Here is an 18,945-nt window from a genome sequence, read left to right as displayed (position 1 = left end):
GAATGGTGATCTGCTCAGTGCTGCAGGGAATACATTGGCCTCAAGGCTGACTGTGTTTTATGGATGTGGTTATGTTTCTCTCAGAAGTAGCAAAACTGGGCTGTGGCATACAAAGGTACTTCTTTGCTCCATGAATTTGGTAGAAATGGGATTTTGTTGCCTTTTGAGCTAATGAAATTCAAACAAAAGTAGAATCTTATTTAGCTTTCTTGGAGTAAACATTGAAGTTTTAGTGTTTTCTTCTTGTAGTTTATATCCAACAGTGCTTGCCATAATTCTCCCTTATGTTAATACATTTGTGCACTATAAAATTTTCAAGCTCAGGTATGAGATGAGACCATGACCCTTTGAAGCTTTTTACTTACATAGTCATGCCTGAAATAACTGTGCAGTGAGATCTGTGTTGATGATGATGCAGTGAGACTGGTTGACTCACCCTTTTTGTGGATGGTAGAGACCTTTCAAATTCTAATAAAGGTTATTCATGGAGTGGGTGTTTTGTCTTATACAGTCTTGTGAAATACCTTCTCAGTAGTATTGGTGAAAAGCTTCTTTCTTAAAGCTAAAATATATTTTTAAGGTTCTGTCTTCATTAGCCATACAAAAATTTAAGTGTCTGCCTAAACAGAGAGAGTATGGATTTCTGTTCCAGAGAGTATGGATGCTTTGTGTAGTGCTAAAGAAACCAGAGGTTTTAGAGCAAATAAAATTTGAGTGTTCTTGATATAAATCTTGTTGTCCATACCATTTGACTATCCAAAATGGCAGAATCTTGCTTGCTTAAAATTAAATTTAAACTAACCTGAGGTATGACATTTCAACTTCTTCTTAAAGTTGATGTAGACATGACATCAGTTAATGGAAAAATCTGAAAGAAATCCTTGGGAAAATCTTGAAGTCTTATGAAACCTGAAACAGTAATATTGATATCGGTGATTCTGTATGAGAGTTGGTATTCATCTTTTCTGCTGAACTACAGCAATGCGTATTGGCTTATTGAGGCTTTTCACATTTTTGTTGTTTGAGAATTGTACAAAAATTTCCACCTTATTTAAAATAGGCAAGTAATGGCTTCTCATTTTTGCTGGCTGTAGGAAAACTTGATCTATTACTAAGAAATGCCTGTGCATAATTAACCTTTGCACAGGCTCTTCAATTCACATTAAATTTTGTATTTTCAAGTGAAAGAAGGTGTGAATTTTTTTTATAAAAGACTAGCACATTAACCCTTATAAGACCGTTAAGAATTGAGCCTATCTTTACAATTCACAGCTTTCCCAGATGTTTGAGGTAAGCTTGGGCTTTCTCTGAGGTTTCTGAATGGCTTGAAATCGATCAGGCTGTTGTTAATTTTCCTCTGTGTTGTCTGGCAAGGAGGTGAATAGCCAATGTCCTTGTGCCCTTTTTCCCCTCAGAGACCACAGCTTCAGCTTTTGCTTTGGCTGCTTTGGGAGTGATGGCGGTGAAATCTGCATCATCCTGGCCTCAGGCGTTCAGTTGTTACGGATGAATTTCCATATACATCCCTTAGGGGTGAAGATAAACATATGTTGCTACTGTCTGATCCTGAAATTAACTTTAAAAAAAAACAACAAAAATTTCAAACCCAAACCAAACACACACACTACGCATTATGAAAAGGGAGATGTTCCATTTAAGTATAAAAATATTACTTATCACAAAATTGTGTGTATGTGGTTCTTGCCATATCTTATGGGACATCTTAAATCTGTTGGTAAGCTGTTTGGGGGCATGTACATAGGGTTGTGAAGGTTTGGAGAGAGCCACCTCTCCCCTTTCTTTCCCTTTGTAGCTGCCTGCTAATGTGTACAAGATGGGGGCTTTTGCTACCTTTGGAATAGTAAAAAATAGATAAATCAAGCTGAAGTTTAAATTTTGCAGTCAATGAGGTCTTAGGTCTTTGTACCCACTGGAAGAAGTTCATCTATCAAGTGGACACATGGGTATGGGATTTTGTTGGTGGTGGTGGTTCTTTTTTTTTCCCCACTCTTGGCTTCAGTTTGCTGTATAAAACCAGAAATACATCTTTGCTTTCTTGAAATGGTGGTGGAGAAATTGAGAAAAGACATACCTGTTTGAATAATTTGTCGTTGTAAGGTGAAGAGGCCCTAATGAAGGATCAATGACATCTTGTACTGGGCACTGTAAATTGTTACTTGGCTGGAGTTCTAGATGAAGTCCGTCAAAACTGATTTATGCAACGCAAGTCTTGTTACAGCCTATTTCCAGTTTGTACTTAGGTTACATCTTTTATTTTTTTTATGGTATTAAAAGTGAAAATAAATATTTTTTCATAGAAATAAGGCATCTCTTTCTGCTACTTCAGGTTCTTTCTGTTGAACTCATTTAGCAACTGCTTAGAAATGAAATTATAATGCATTGGAGAAAAGGAAATGCATTGAGGAAGGAAAACAACCTCCAGAAAATCTTCTATGATATCTTTTTTTCCCTTGTCTATGCTATACTTATTTTTTTTTTATTTTTTTTTTTTAAGCAAGTAAATCGGCAAACTGGGAAGATGATGGCTGGGGAGCCTGGGATGATGCTGAAATACAAGAACCTGTAAGTTCGTACGTGTGAGTTTTCATTGCTAACTTGCCTTTTCTAAAGGACTCTCTTACTTGCTTGTGTGTATGTATGTTTGTTTTCCCTATGTAGTTATTGCCTGGCCAAGAAAGATCTTGGACAGCGTTCTAAATGTGACTGCTTGTTTGTCCATTAATCCTGTAATTTTTTCTAAATATATCTTGTACATTATCTATTGCGATAGTTATTCATATTCTTGTATTCTTTCATTTTTTCTTCTCACTAGAGCATCCACAGATCTTTCTGTGGAGCTGTTCCTAGGGGCATCATCTTATGGTCTAGAGCCACCCAGAGAGAGTGAGTTTTGTTTCTATATCACTCAGTCTGTCTTTGGTGGGAGTAATCTTGTACTCTTTTCTGAGGGAGCAAAGACTTGATGTGTCTTTTTAGTATCTAAAACCCACCTCAACTTTGATAAAGCATAGAAATACCACAAAGAACTAGGGAACTGAAGATCACCTTCAGTTTATTTGAAAAAGAAATCCTGGGTATTTAATTGCATCCATAATTAGACTCCTTTATTTTAGGAGCCTCTTCCTTTCTGTTCCCTTTTTTGCCCAGTTTCTGAACATTAACTGTGGAGGAACAAATGTGTGGAACAAATTCAGCCATCTAATTTCAGAATCTGGGCAGCTCTTAAAAACTCTGCCCCACGATTATGATCAACCCCCCCCCCCCCCCCCAAAAACCAAAAAAAACCCCAAACCCTATGCTGAGACTAAACACCAAACATTTTTTCTGGGATTTCGAAGAGCCCTTATAAAGTGGACTGGTAACTGATCTGTAGAAAAAGTCAACCATCAGTGCCTCAGGAGTGCTCCTTATGTGGAGGTAGCAACATTCTCAATACTGTCAACCATTATCAGAAAAAAATATTTAACCTTTTGGAATAAAAGAATGCATCGTAAGTAGTAATTCTAATCCTGTGCAAAATGCTGATAGACAGGAGAATCTGTAGGTAAGAGACTGGAGCAGATACCTCAGAATTTTGTGGTATAGCATGAAAGAAGAAAGCTGAAATGAAAACAAGGATTGCCTTAATATGCAACTCCCAGCAGTGTATGCTTGTATGCAGCCTATTATTATTTTCTTAAGAGAAATAATGCTTTTTTTAGAAGCAATACAAAAAGTTGAACATGCCTACTTGGTAATGGGCATTTTTCGGTGTTGTCTGGTTTTTCATTGCTTTGGTCAGGTGATTCACATCCACAGTTATGTTGCTTTCCTCCTGCTTGCCTCCATTCCAATATAAAATTAATACTGAGAAGTATAATTACCGTAACTTTTACAAGAATGGTGCAAGCTGATGTAATTACATGCCCTATTCTCAGCAAGAGTTGGATTTTGCCATCAGCTTTAATGTTCTGCAGCTGCCTGTATGGTTAGTGAATCACAGTCCAAAATATGCACAAAGAAAAGGGAATGTTGGAAATGCATCAGAATGGAATAAAAGTTACAAGGTAAAATGATTGGGGAAAAAATTGATGCATAGACCTTCATTCCACTTGGGACTAATGCCAGAAAATAAGTATTGAGAAGAGGAAGGAATAGTCTATTTATTTATTTATCCTAAATACGATGGCAAAGAAGATCATATTTGAATATGCAGCTTTTATTAGCTGGCTGAACAATGGGTTTTGGGAGCCTGGACCTGGCAGTGGAGTTATGAAAATCTGCCATGAACAAATAGAATTCAGACTCCTAAATCCTGAACCACTGATGTAAGCATCTTTCTAATAAATGCATAGTACCCCTTTTATGCTCTGATGTGTGGATGGTGTTGGATGAGGGCTCAAATTGCATGTGCTGATATAGCTTCTGTAGGATGGGGCAGCACAGTTGCTCTTTAAAGGGAAAAAAACATCCTTCTATCCAGCTAGTTCCACTTAGAATGACGCGGCCAGTCTAGAATTGTTGGCAAGGCTGAGACTTGTGTCAGTTGCCAGCTGACTTGCATAAGATGCTTTGTTAGGGAGAAATGTCGATGTAGAAATTCTCTGCATCTGAATGAGTCATCTGAACAGAACTGCTTGAATAATTCCCTCCTAGAGAGAGCTATTGGGATGGATTGAGGAATTCAGACTTCACCTTGCTAATGAAACTTTATCTGCTGTCATTATCTCAATATGCAGGAACTCCGCCAATGAGTTAGGCAATATCTTTGTAACTGCTTACTTCAGCAGGGAAAAGATCCTCAGCGGAGATGAGAAAGCAAGACAACATGAGCATGTGGTCTCTCAGGGATGAATCACTCTAGATGCTGTCAGGGAAAGAAAAGAATGTGAGAACTCTTAAATAGGATGGGTCTTCAGCTCCGCTGTAATTTCCATGAAATGAGTGTTTCTCAAGCCACATCCCTATTAGATGCGCTGTAACATTTAGAATTTCCTTAGTGTTGAGAACAAATACTTCATTTTCTACTTATGCTGCTATTTGATAGACTCTGCATGTATTGATACATTATTTTCCTTTCTACTCTCTTGTTCCACTCCTCATTGTCTTAAGATTTTGGAATGCAGTATTTCTTTGCATATCAGCTTAGTTTTCTGTTCATCTAAACTTCTGTATACTGAAGTCTGTAGAATTTGTCTTTTGACATGTAAGGTTTCTTTTTCTGACCTAATGAATTACTCTTTTAACTTGTAATGCACACTGAGCCTGTCCTCTACAAAACTTTGGACTAAGATTAAGTTCAGTTTTAGTTAGTCATTTTAACAAAATTTGCTCCTCTGAAAAAATAAACTATAAAGAAATCATGGTGATGAAGCCATGACCTTAGTTCAAGGATAATTTTAAAACCTCTCTTAAAGCACGTGTTCCTGTTTGCAGCTGGCGAGCTTGTCAAGAGAAGTTTTAAAATCTCTTAATTTTTTAAAATGACAGACTCTTCTTCCAGGTAGTTCACAACCTTCTAGGTAAAGATGTCCTTCCAGTGCTTCTGGCCAGACATGTGAAACCCCCTTCACTTGTTTGCTTTCCTCCAAAGTTGCTTGTGATTCCAGGTTAAACTCTCTCAGGAAGAAAGAATGATCATTTACAGCAAACAGGGCATTCTTTGTTCTGCGTATAAGCATATATATAGGTGTATGAATGGTGAACACAAACTGAAATGATTGCATCAGTATAGAGTATCATTGAGGATGATTATGATGATGAATTCCTTTTTAAGATTCTAGCTGTTGATTTGTGTCACAGTGGTGGTAAAATACATCTTTTTGGGAATTTCCTAAGGTCACCTGGATAGTATCTCTTTCATGGAACATAGCAACTTTTATGAAGGCATTAGAAATTAAAAAAATTGGGTTTTCTTTTCCTCTGTAAGGTATCTTTTTGTGCACCTGATTGGTTATTTGTAGGGATGCTGATGTTCAAATCTTAAGTGCTGATTTTAATCATTCTGTCTTCCACCTTTTTCAGGCAGCTGTTTTTGACAAGTTAAATGCTTTCCTGATTTTAACTGTTTACTTATTTTTCTCACTAGTATGAGATGGCCATATTTTATGTTGTAGATTTCAAGTTCTTTGTTTATGCATACAAAACGTTTTATTTAAATTCTATCTTTGAGATATAATTTTAATTTCTCTTGATCTTTCAACATTTCTGTTTTTTTCCTATTTGAAAATCAGTACATGAAAATTAACTACATTGATTTTCTTTGGTATTTTTTTGGTAATGTGTTTTGGCATGTGATAGGTTTATACTTTTCATTCATTCCAAGTTTTGTTCTGTTGTGAGGAGTTTAAGTTGTCCTGAGTATCCCAGACAACTTCATCACCTTTTGTAAGGCCTTGAAAAATGCCAAGGAGGCTGCTCAGATTTCACTCTGCAGATACGATGATGTACTTCATGTGTTTGAAATACCTGGATAAAAGTATTAGCAACTGGGGCAGTAATCCTGTAAGTGATTGCGGGTGTCCCTGCTGAGGTCATGTGCTTGTTTGCTATATAAAGAAAAAGGCTTTTGTCGTGCACATTCGTGATGGAACTGCATTTCTACAAGGGTGGTGATCTTGCTGGTTTTTCGTAGGTCATTCATGCTGATGGGTAGGAGTGGAAAGAACCCCATTTCTTTTTCATATAGACTTTCATTTTTATACACAAGTTTTTTTCCTAGATTTGCTTATAGCTAAGAGGAAAATGTACAATTTGTACATGGTAGTAGAATGTATGTATCTTTATTAATGCATAGAGACAGTGGGATCATTGGTGACTGTGTGCAGTATCTTTCAATGTCTTTTAGAGGCATTTCCTGCTATTATGCTTTGGGAGGTCATGTGTAATGACAGCTCTGCTTTCAAGCCTCAAATGTTTTTTGTATATCTCCTGGCTGAAGTTAGCTTTCAGCGGAATTTGTAACTTACTGCAGTAAACTGGTTGATTTGGTAATAAATGCAGTCCAAAGCTGCTTCTGTATTTGAATTTTAGAGTTATAGCATGGCCAGTCCCAAATAAATATTTGTACAGTCCTAATGCCCAGTGTAATTAGGGAAAAAATGTTACTATAAAACTTGGCATCTATTTACAGACCAAAATGACATGAAAATAGGTATCTTCCTGTATGAATCGAGTGATAGTTAGGACAAAGGTAATTATCAGAATGCTTGTAGTGTGCTAATATTGAGCATGCAATGGATGCAAAGGGTATTCTTATTTTCACATCGTGACCATTTTTATGCTACAACCTTATGAAATGAAATAAATATGATAAATAGCTGATTATGTCTCCAATATGTAAATTCTTCCTACTATTTGTCTCTATCTGCAGTAGATGTGTATTTTTTCATGTAAATGCAAAGAAGCTGTTGGGTTTTTCATTTGTATATAGCTGCTTTGAAATACTAGAGGACAGAGTATTTTTTTTTTGGAAGGCTAGGAGGAGGCAGTACTGGAGGTGTGGCTATGGAAATAGAGCATGCGGACAGGGGAAAGTGATTGTATTGCCATGATCAAGATAAGAGGATGGAGCTAGGAAGAATAGTAGTGTCATCTCTGAGAGACCTTGTAGCAATCTGCACAAAACGTGTTGCCTACTTTCTGCCTTTGAACTGTGGTTAGCAGGAGCTACCTACATCCGTTCTGTAGTCAAATGGTTAGGTGTTGCTCGGACTAGAAGATGCTGTCTTTTTGCTCTTACACATATTAACGCTGTCCAGTTCTATGCTTACCATCGTTAAACCCCTGAAGTTTGGTACTTCTTATGTCGAATTTGTTTCTTTGTAAAGTTCCTTACTGTGGAAAGGCACGTGATACCTGTTGCATGTTACCTACCATAAGGCTTTAATCTGAATGCCAGCCCTTAATTCCTTTCTTCATATGCCAGTATATTTACTTAATGCTGGTCTGCATATAAGCTTGGATAAACTGTTGGTATTGAGTATGATGTATAATAAGTGTAACTAAAGATATTCTTATCCAGTATCTTATCAATAATAATAAAACTTCAAATTTCATTCCATGTCTGTCTCTTTCCTTTGGCGAAGGAGAGGATTTCAAGGAACAGAGTTAGTGATGATTTCTTTTTCTGTTCTGTAGACATGCTGATATAATTAGTGCAAGGTTGATGCATTTGTCTTGCCTTTTTTGTACAAGTTTGAGCTCCAGTGACTTGGCAGGTAGTAGTGCATTCTGCATTCGTGTTGAGAGCAAGCCAAAATGTTGTCATGAGATTTGCAAGTTTCTGCTACTGACTACAACTTTACCCATAGGAAGAAGAGGAATCTACTTCCAAGAACCAGAGAAATTGCTGGCTTCAAGACTGTGTGTTGTCCTTGTCACCAACAAATGACTTGATGGTAATAGCTAATGAACAGAAAGCTGTCTTTTTAGTGCGTAAGTATAAATTCTGTTAAGTATATATCCTAGTACATTTAATAGTAATCATTCCCCTCACCCTGTAAGTTCTGTCTTCAAGAATTTTGGTATGGCTGAGTGTTTTATAATACATGTCATGCATTCTTCAGGTACTGCTAGGCAAGTTGGATGCTTTGTCTTTACTTCTCAATTATATGTGGGTGTGAGAAAACTGTTTTATCATGAATAATTAGATATAAAATATACTGTAACTATCTTGTCAGAGATGCTCAGAGATGTTGACATTAATTGTGCTCAGTGAGCAAAACAAAACTTCTGTCTTTTGTGTTGGTTTTATCCTTAAAGAAATGTTTTACCTCTGTCTCCCCTTCCCTTGGAAAAAAAAAATTGGCTAACTGGACCAGCGTCACTTGGAGGGAGTCTTGAGATGGATTAAGATTTCTGCTTTGACAGAAATTTCTTTATTTTCTAGAATGGGTGGCAGGGTTTTTTATTATTTTTTTTTTTATTTTGCCATAAAGCAGGGCTACCAAGCTGTTTTATAGGTACCATTAGTGATAGATGAACACTGAGCAGCCAGCTGCCCTTTTCAGATGTGCTGGTGCTATTAACAGCTGCAACTGGTGGTAAACAAGCATGACGAAGCAGAACCTCCTGTCATAGGGTTTATTGCATACCCTTAAAAAAAAGCTGTTGAAGCTGGGAGTTAGGTAACTAGATGTATTTCATTAAGCTGTCATGCTGCATTTGTCATTCCCTGTAACCTATGTAGGTTAGTTGTTGATTTTTTATAGAAAGTGAAAAGATAGCAATACATAATTCTTCACAGAAAGTTCAGCAATCAAATGTCAGTGGGAATAGAGCCACATGAATGATAGTTTTGTGTTTTCGAACCTTGATTATGAAGTGATTAGTGAGATGATTAAAAACCATATGGTCAGATTTAATGTAGATTTCCTGTCCCCTTCTTGATGATGAAAATTAAAATACTGCTGTTTGATCGTGCTCACTTTCAGTAGACATCCCAGAAGAAGTTTACCCTTGCTTGGCACCTATCTCCTAAGAATCCCTGTTTTATTAATTGAACCCTTTAAAATTTTATGAAGTAGGTATGACTGTATGTATCTTTTTAAACAAGATTAGGCATTTCAGGAGGATTTTAGTATTATGTCGTTCCATGTGATTTTTTTAAAGGTCACTTAATTTTTTTTTCTTTTTAAACAATCTTCAAGTTGTGTAATTGATGCTTTACTGAAGTGTGGCAGGATGTATTGTACAGAAGAGAAAGATTAGGACTAGGCTACGTCTGTGAGATGCAAGACATTGCGGTTTTATAGACGGTGTCTTTATTCTTAATGGCAGCTAAATGGAAGCACAGTGACAAGGGAAAAGAGGAAATGCAATATGCTGTTGGCTGGAGTGGCTGTCTGAATGTTGAAGAAGGGTAGGTGTTGAACTGTAGTTGTAATTAAAATGTCATTTTTGTGTTTAATAAATAGTATGTAATGTATGTAATAAATAGTAACATGATTTTTATTTAAATATACTTTACAAACTTTTTGGGAAGAAGTGCTCTGATGGAAGTGTGCTTCATGTTTTTATGCATCCTAGTGTTATAAATGGAGAAATGGAGTAAGCTGGGTGATCAGAAACATTGTCTGAAAAAGTCACTGCTTATGGGTACTGTGATATCTCAGTATGAGTTCATACAAATTAATGGAGGTAAAGTCTGTGGAAATCAGTGCAAATGCATATAATTCAAAAACTTTAACAAGTCTGGGTTATTATAATGCTTTTCTTAAATTCTTATTTTAGCAAAAAAAAACCCAGTATGCATACCATTTTTGAAAATCTACTTTTATAGTCGAGGTGGAATTTTGTCAGGGAATGTTGGGACTGGAGGTATGTGAAGTCTTTCAGGAATGCTTCTTTTAATCTTCCTAACTTCATGCAAATACAGAGGTCATCTTCCTGACTAAGAAGTCACTCCAAGTCATAAACAGTGAGCAAAATTCATGGAATACAAAAAATTTTTAGCTTTCAAGGTAGCCTCTTACATGTTTCAGGCACTTTTAGAAATAGGTTTTGGACTCTAAGTTATTTAGAGGACTTCAAAAATTTACTTTGGTCTTGCTTTTGATATTTATATGGTATTTCTGCTAGATCTGTCTTCAAATAGCCAACAGACTCTTTCTGAAATCTCCGTATGGAGGAGGATTTTGCATTTTATTCTTACAAATATCTTTGTAAGCCCTCTTAAGTTTGCAGTCTTGAGCTGCTGTCTCCCTTTGAACACCCTCCTTCTTGGCCTCTATTATGTTGAGGGAGGTGTTGACTTAACCAGCTTCTCTCCAACCTCCTGCTGGCATAGACTTGAACTGCTTTGTAGTGTGTCTCTATGTGGGTTTTTTTGGTGTTTTTTTTTTTGTTTTTTTTTGTTTTTTTTGCGTTCTACCACCAAAGTTACTGTGCCATCTTTTAGGTTTTTTTTTTAAATGGTGTGTTTTTGGTGTTTTATTCTGTAGTTAGAATCCCTAGAGACACTAACATATGGAATGGGAAGCTTTCTTTAGATTGACGCAGTCATCTTTGTTACTGCTTGACTTAAGTTTTGCAAGTGTTTCCCATGGGTGTGATTTGTATTTCTATGGATGTGTAAATATAACACAGATTGTCTAAAGGCTTGAAAATTTTTTTGCCCAAGTCATCTTCAACTGATAAAGTCCTGTGGTGGCTAAGCTTTCCTGTTAAAAATGAGATTTCATTGAGATACTTAACATTACTTTTAAGTTGTAATTTATTACATGTCAAACTTGCATTTAGAAAGCTTTTTTTCTATAATTCTCTAGCTTGCTTATTTAATCACTCCTTGGGGGAATGGAGGTGACCTGAAATGCAAATAATCAACGGTACTGCAGGCATTTATGCTTTAAGTACTGTTTGGTATGTTGTCTCAAATTTGTATGCTGTCTATTTCATAAAACTTTCACACTGCTTCTGTTTCCCTAGACAATGTAAAACTCTCCGCCATGACAGCAGTAAAATAACCCTTTTGATAGGAGAAATTGAGGCTGCTCTTCTGCATTTGTTGAGCATGCACACTTTGGTTAAAGGTGCTCAGATTTTTGCATTACCTGGGAAGACTGTGTTAGCTCTTGCAACACTTTCAGATTATGACGTGATAAAATGCAGTGTCTATAAAATATACTAATTACAGAATGGATTTCAGAAATGTGTTTTGATAAGTAAAGTTTAGGGTTTTTTAATATTATTCTTGGTAATCGTTAAAAATCAGAACAAACTTAGTTTGGTTTTAAATGCATGAGATGACACTTGTTTGAAGCTGTACCGAAGACTATTGGCAGACTAATCAATATATGAATGATAAAAGAGAGCATTAACAGGGTGTAATAAGCACATACAATATACAATATGTTTGGACACTAATGGTGTCTCTTAATATGAGCTTGTAATTAAAATGTCTTTAAAAATTAGGTTTTTCTTTTTTGACTTGGTACAAATTTGTATGATAAATTATATGCTGCATTTATATATATATATATATATATTTTTTAAATGCTCTAAATGCCGATTTGGCAAGATTGTCATATAGAACAAAATTTCACCGAACTGGAGGATGAAATATGCTGATCAATTGTATCTTTCTGTTTCTAGTGAATGTGTGAGTAGTGTGTTGTGTATCCCATTGGCAAGTCAGAAGAGGTACGAACTGATCTTTTCTTATGTATATACATTATCAGTCCCCTTACAGTATAATTTTGAACATGTACAGCTCAGAGCAGGTTTTGGTTTTTAATTTCTGGTGTATCTTTGTGAAATAGGAGTTCCACAGGCCGTCCTGACTGGACCTGCATTGTGGTTGGCTTCACCTCTGGCTATGTTCGTTTCTACACTGAGGTAGGTTTCTCAGCATGGCAGGGCCACATGGAAGCTATTGTAATAAACATCTATTTCTATAAAACATCTATTTCTGCAGATAGTACTTTTTGCCTCTCCTAAGCAGGGGAGCAGTAATCTTCATGCTTATTATTTTCTCTTCTAGAGTGGAGTACTGCTTCTTGCACAGCTTTTGAATGAAGATCCTGTCCTGCAGCTTAAGTGCAGAACCTATGAAATTCCCAGGCATCCTGGTGTCACAGAACAGGTTTTGTCAGATTATTTCAAAAGCGAAGTGGCAGTGTTTTGGGGTATGGAAGGGAGTCTTCTCTGTGAATCCTCTACATCCTTTACAAATTTTTGATGAGTGGAAAATTCTTTAGAACAAGAGACTATAGATTTCTTGTTCTATAAGTATTCTTGTCTGCATGGTTTGAGGATTCAGCAGTTATTTCTGTCTCCTTTTGAATATAATAGCTTAATAGATTTGTTCTGTTTTTCTCTGTGCTATCCTTGCAAAGGAAGGCTTTGTTCATTTCCTGCTTTTTTTTCCCTCATTTACGTGCACAAAATATAGTAATGTATTGTTGATTGAAAGGAGAAAATGCAACTCGACAGGTGCCAAGAGCTGTATCTACTCTTTCATAATCACAGAGAAGGTAGCTGAAAAGGAAAACAATCTTCATGAGAGAGAGTGCTAGGAATCTGCATTTCATTACAAGTATTTCCTGCAAAGATTCTTGTAGAGTTCCTGCTATTCAGTGGAAAAGCCAGCTTTCTCTGCTCTTGGCTGAGTTGGCATGCTTTATGCGGGGAACTAATGAAGTTACAGAAATTTTTAAGCTGGCTTTATACAAACACTCATGTGATTTAGCATGACATTTTGGGATCAGTTTTGAAATGCAGATGCATTAAGGCGTTTGCATCTTGCATTTATATGACCAAATTAGCATTTATGTGCCCAAGTGGTAATTCAGGCGCTAATCGAGTTTCAGAATTTGGCTCATAAATCCTTGATATTTATATTCTAGATAAACCTGTTCCTCCATGGCCTTCATAAGCTGCTGTAACTTTTGTGTTTTCTCCTTAAGCTATAAAATATATTACGGGAATATAAAAGTCAGTGAAAGAAGATAAAAATTCAGAATAATGTGCCTGAATAACTGTTGCATATTCATGTACTGGACAGCTTAATACTTGATTTCTTTAGGTTTGCCTTACTCTGTTGTCTGGGGATTGTTAGAAATTTACTGTTTGGATGTAATGCTCATTTTCAGATAGTAAATAATATAAAAAGCTAGAAAAGATACTATTACAACTGTGTCACTGTTGTGACACAAAAAAATCAGTGACACTGATTTTTTTTTCTTTTTTAATACTATACAGAATGAAGAACTCAGTATCTTGTATCCAGCAGCAATTGTGACAATTGATGGTTTCAGCCTCTTTCAGTCCCTCCGTGCATGTCGTAATCAGGTAGCAAGAGGTATGTTTAAAAGGAAATGTTTATTTCTGAGGCTGTTAATAGTTCTTTTACAGTATATGAAATTTATTTTTGTTTGTGAAGTACCAGATCAAGGTGGAGTTTGGATCTTCCTTGCTTGTCAGTCGGTATGTAGCATCTGCTGCATACAAGCAATTTTTTTTCCTCCACAGAAAGTGTCCTCAGAGCACAAGTTGTCTGAGTAGTATTGCCTGTCTTGCACATTGTCACCTTAACACTGTTAAGGTGTTTATCAAGTCAGGATGCTGATTTTACTGAGAGTTAGTGAAATGATTTTCTTCCTGGGAAAGACCTTTTGGGAATTAATACTGCTGTAATGGTGACATTAGTAACGGTCTATGCCCTTCATGTTAACGAAGGCCTGACAGTCTTTGGTACCTTGTTAGACTTTGCAGCCTTTGATCCTGTTCCTTTACTTGGTGCCTGTTTAAACTGTGGTTCAGAAACTAGGTCAGTTTCCTGGGTAATGGGAGAACCACATAACAGTACTGTATGGCAGATTGTACAGGTGTGGGACTGTTACAACTCCGGGAGATAAAATGTTAAACAGAAGCTGTTGCTGGGTTGTTCTCCTGAATTTCTTGATGGTTGTTCTCATTGTACTTCAGCTTTGTCAGATTCTCATTTCCTCTGCACCAGGCTGCGTCAGCAGAAAATAGGTATATCATGAGGCTGAGTGTATGGAAGAACCACAGTGGATCTGCCAGCATGACAGCTTTAGGAACTGTTGGGACAGCAGCATGCTTAGGTTGAGGCTGGAACCTTGCATAGAAGGGACGAGTGGTAAAGAACTGAGGAATGCTACTGTGGTGAGACAGCTCTTTGAATCATATGGAGGTAGTGGATAGAAATAGAATGCTCTTTCTTCCAGTTCAGGATGAAGGGGCATGAAATGAAGCTAGGTAGTAATGAGTTCAAAATAAAAGCAGATGGGCTTTTATGCAGTGTGGGGTTAAATTGTGGAACTCCTTGCCTAAGGATGATGTAGATGCTAAAATACTTTCTTGGGCTCAAAGGGAGACTGGACAGGTTAACAAAGGAGAAAGCCGTGGAGGTTTACTGAGTGCTTAGAATTTCCCTCTGGCTTAGAAGATCTCTTTGGAAGCTGGAAGAGACTTTAGAGATATGTGTCCTTGTTCTAATATTCTTCCTAGACATTTGGTTTTAGCTATGCTCAGATCCTTTACTGGGCTAGATGGATTTGGGGATCTAATATGGTTATTTTTATGCACTTAATGGAGGGGTAGCATTGCCATGGAGCAGAAGAGAGGGAAGACTCCCATGAATCAGAACTTTTAAAACTGATACTCTGAATCATGCAGCAAGCTAGAAAGAAAAGATGCTGGTAACTAATTTTAGCTATAATGAGAAAGATTCATCTAATTCCACAACCAAAACACATCCTACTGTTTTCATGAGAGAAGATCACTGCTTGCAGACAAGCACTTAAAGCTAGCTGTAGTATCTCCAGCAGTGGTCCTACATGATCTTTTATTCTTGATCATTTATGTGTTTGTCGTAATACACTTTGGGGGAGTTTCAGTCATCACCTTAGTTTTACCAGTGTGTGTACCTCAAGCTGTTGCATGTCTTGTGAATGTGCTGGCTTTGCAATTACTTTGGCTGAGGAGTTTCCTCTAAAACATGCCCAGAGCACAGAAAGAAGTTCTAGTAGCATTCTGTAGTTTTTACAGAGTATTAATCTGTAATTGACTGGTAAGACAAAGCTCTCTGCAAAGAGCAGTTTTTCTTGAATGTTTTAATTACATCAAGGAAAGCATTCCAAAGCTCCATTTTAGCTCAGCAGATGTTTAAATGTATGTTAACTTAAAACCAGGTTATTCTGTGGTTTCAGTATTTATTAAAAGATTATTTTACTTGGTTATGCTATTCCTTTGTCTTTGACTCAATAAAGATTTTTGTGTGTGTGTTTTACCAACTTTTGTCAGCTGCAGCATCTGGCAATGAGAATGTTCAACCGCCACCATTAGCTTATAAGAAGTGGGGCTTGCAGGATGTGGATACAATCGTTGACCATGCTAGTATTGGTAAGCATTTCTGTTTACCTTCAAACATTAAGCTGAATGAAACAAAGTGTCTTAGTGCTGTTAAATTAGGAGTTACAGTACTGATTTGTGGTGCTCTTTGGCTGAAAATGAATAGTGGGAGAGGGCTGAAGTTGTGAATGATCTCATTAACCATTATAAAAAATATATTCTTTCTCTTGTAGTCTGTCTGAGCCTCCCCATGCACTTGAAGGGGAAAAGATGGTAGACTTGTAACTGTTCTATCCTCTTGTTTGGTAAGAAACAGCCAAGAGAGAGACTAGATCAGATGCAGTTCTTCCCATTTCTGCCGGGTTAAAGAACTGTTTGGCAGGTAGGATAAGACTGATAAGGACCTTGCCTGAATCTGGCTCATTCAAGAAACTATGAGTTTAGATTGTTCCTTTCCAACCCCTCCCCCCCCCCCCCCCAAACTGACTGTCAAAGACTTTGACTCCTTAGGAATTTGCAGAATCCCAGGCTCTTATCAGACAGGCAGATCTGAGGGAGAACAGGCTTAGTTTCTCTTCCTTGCCTTTCACAAAAGCAGGCAGGCGGGCAGAAGTGTGTTAAACAGGCAAGTGAAGTGCATTTGGATAGCCATCAATGTGTTTTTGCTGCAAAACTTTTGCTGCTAAACTCTAAACAGCTCTGATACTGTTCTTCAATGTGCATCTCTCCTGGTTCAGTAGCCATTCATACTCAGGCAATTTGTGGGGAGCTTCCCTTCTTCATCATGTAAGATTGTTTTCCTGTTTTTCATCATCACAACAAATCTTGCTCAGCTTCTTACGAAAACTAGATGGCTTTGTCTTACTGTTGAAGGAAACTGGACTGGACTTCTGCTCTCTTAAATAAACACTGTTTTTTAATAACCTGAGTACGTTACATTATTTCTGTTGTTTTCTTAGGAATTTGTGTAGCTAGATCTTTATTTCCTACTTCACCCTCCTTCTGAATTGTGCCTGGTCAGCCAAGAAGGCAGGAACATACTTAGACTTTTAGAGCCTAGAATAAAATTGTGTGCCTTTGTTCTGAAAGTATAAGACACTCATCTTAATGTTTTTTGTTAGGTATCACAACACTGTCTCCTTTTGATCAAATGAAGACTGCCTCCAATATAGGTGGATATAATGCAGCTATAAAAAATAGCCCACCTGCTATGTCCCAGTATGTTACTGTTGGATCCAATCCTTTTACTGGTTTCTTTTTTGCTCTAGAGGTATGTACTACAAAGTTGACTTAGTGAAACTGCTATAATAATTAATCCTTCTCTTTTCTGTATGAGTATTTCTAAAGTATTCTTACATTCATTTCATGCTGACATTTCCCCCTCTTCTTGATCTTCAGAAACTGGAATCATCTGGAGGAAAAAAATCTCTTTGGCTGGATGTGTTAGTGATGTCTCCACAGGTTCCTGCCAATGAGAACCTTTATTCTTTATCTTAAAATCAATGTAATAATCGAGTAAACTTCTTTTGGGGAGAGGGGGGATTTGTTAGTTACCTGAATGGCTTAAAAAATAAAAATAAAAAGGTTGAGATTGTGTATACATGCATCTTATGGATTATTTGAGATCTTTGGTCTTTGATCATGTTATATATACAGCCTGGGTATACTGAGAAAATTTTATCATAGTATCTGTTCGTATAGTGGAACTACAATTTTTGCTCCATGTTACCTGTAAGCACACTTACGTTCCTCTTTCACATTGGAGGAAAAGGATGGCAATGTAGCTGTGTGTGTTTTGTATGTTCAGACCTTAAAAGGGTGCTGTCCCTATCAGGAGTCAAAAGCTAATTGAAAGTGCTAGAATCAGAATTTTAGTTTTGCTCTTGCTTTTCCAATGTGTTTATGACAAATGCTAATGCTGGTGTTTGCAAGAATGCTGAAGCCATACTTTCCATGATGTCAAAGCCTTCCAAGATTTTGAAGCTAACTTTCCAAGATAAATCATACACAAGGTTCTCAATTTCTGTTGCAGGGAAAAGTACTGAGCTACTAGTGCCTTGCAGGAGGATTTTGAAATGGTAAAGAGATGTCAGAATGGCTTTTCTGGGGGCAATGAATTAAAATTTTGTAGAATCTTAAAGCTGTGCTTTTCTGAGCTGAAAGTCCATAAGATGCCTGAAAAATTATTCTGCAGTTGAGTTCAGTCTGTGAACTATTTCTTGGCTTTCTAAATACTTTTCTCCTTCCTTTCAGGGTAGCTCACAGCCTCTATTGTCTCATGTTGCCTTAGCAGTTGCAAGTAAACTGACTTCAGCATTATTTAATGCTGCCAGGTAATAAAATACAAAATATTAAATGATTTTTGTTTTAGTAGCCACATAATAGTTTGAGAATTTTTAGAAACATTAGTATGATTCTTCTAATACTTTTTTCTATCGCAAGCGGCTGGCTGGGTTGGAAGAGCAAACATGAAGAAGAGCCTGCCCAAAAACAGAAACCAAAAGTTGAACCTGCCACTCCATTGGCAGTGAGGCAAGTTTGACTTAACATCTCAGTTGTTTTGAAGCTCTTGTGTTCTTGATTATTTGAATTGTTTCTGAAAGCAGTCTTCTTCTTGACTTTAAGCAGGGATTACAGTTTGCAGGTGACATTTTTTTAAGCTTCGTTTCATTTCATTTTAGCATTCTCTGCAATTTACTTTATTCATCTCTGTGTAACTTCATGTGTTGTGTTGTTACTATAAAAGCACAGTCTACGCTATTTAATGTAAGCGTAAGTGCATGACTATCAGGCCTGATGTTTCTCTGAAGTGCTTCAAAGAAACTGTATGAGATACTTGCTGCTTATGATAGATTATAGCATTTCACAAAAATTAAGAGGTGTCCTGTTTCCATGCTAGACATGAGAGAGGAGAAGGGGCGAGTGAAAACATACCAGGTTATAGCTTAATGATTTCAAGAAAGCTGATGAAAAACTAAACTCAGTGCTGACTGTTCTTTCCTGATTTCTTGGAGTATTCTTGAGGGTGTTTGGCAATAAGGGAAGACTTGTAAAATAACCCACTGCTCTGAGATCCTTGATAAGGCAATTGATTATCCTGGTTTCTGAAATTTTGCGAATTCAGTCTTT

The 18,945-nt window shown here is 36.9% G+C and overlaps 1 protein-coding gene across 7 annotated transcripts in view; it reads left to right on the top strand.

Annotated features, from left to right (window-relative positions):
* Positions 1–18,945, top strand: part of RAB3GAP2 (RAB3 GTPase activating non-catalytic protein subunit 2) — a 53,610-nt gene that overhangs the window by 8,816 nt on the left and 25,849 nt on the right. For 6 of the 7 annotated variants that reach the window (XR_010388585.1, XM_026107853.1, XM_026107836.1 and 3 more), the window contains 11 exons: positions 2,516–2,583; positions 8,313–8,436; positions 9,781–9,862; positions 12,094–12,141; positions 12,261–12,336; positions 12,482–12,583; positions 13,702–13,801; positions 15,769–15,867; positions 16,938–17,086; positions 18,070–18,149; positions 18,259–18,348. Coding sequence is in view for 6 of the 7 variants with exons in the window: in XM_026107853.1 (XP_025963638.1) it covers positions 2,516–2,583; positions 8,313–8,436; positions 9,781–9,862; positions 12,094–12,141; positions 12,261–12,336; positions 12,482–12,583; positions 13,702–13,801; positions 15,769–15,867; positions 16,938–17,086; positions 18,070–18,149; positions 18,259–18,348 (1,018 nt within the window). In the remaining variant the exon portion in view is untranslated. The remainder of the gene's footprint in view (positions 1–2,515; positions 2,584–8,312; positions 8,437–9,780; positions 9,863–12,093; positions 12,142–12,260; positions 12,337–12,481; positions 12,584–13,701; positions 13,802–15,768; positions 15,868–16,937; positions 17,087–18,069; positions 18,150–18,258; positions 18,349–18,945) is intronic. The other variant, XM_026107844.1, reaches the window with a different exon arrangement.

Source organism: Dromaius novaehollandiae, chromosome 3 (genome assembly GCF_036370855.1).
Source record: "Dromaius novaehollandiae isolate bDroNov1 chromosome 3, bDroNov1.hap1, whole genome shotgun sequence".
Classification (NCBI taxonomy): domain Eukaryota; kingdom Metazoa; phylum Chordata; class Aves; order Casuariiformes; family Dromaiidae; genus Dromaius; species Dromaius novaehollandiae.
This window is presented reverse-complemented; position numbering and strand designations above follow the sequence as displayed.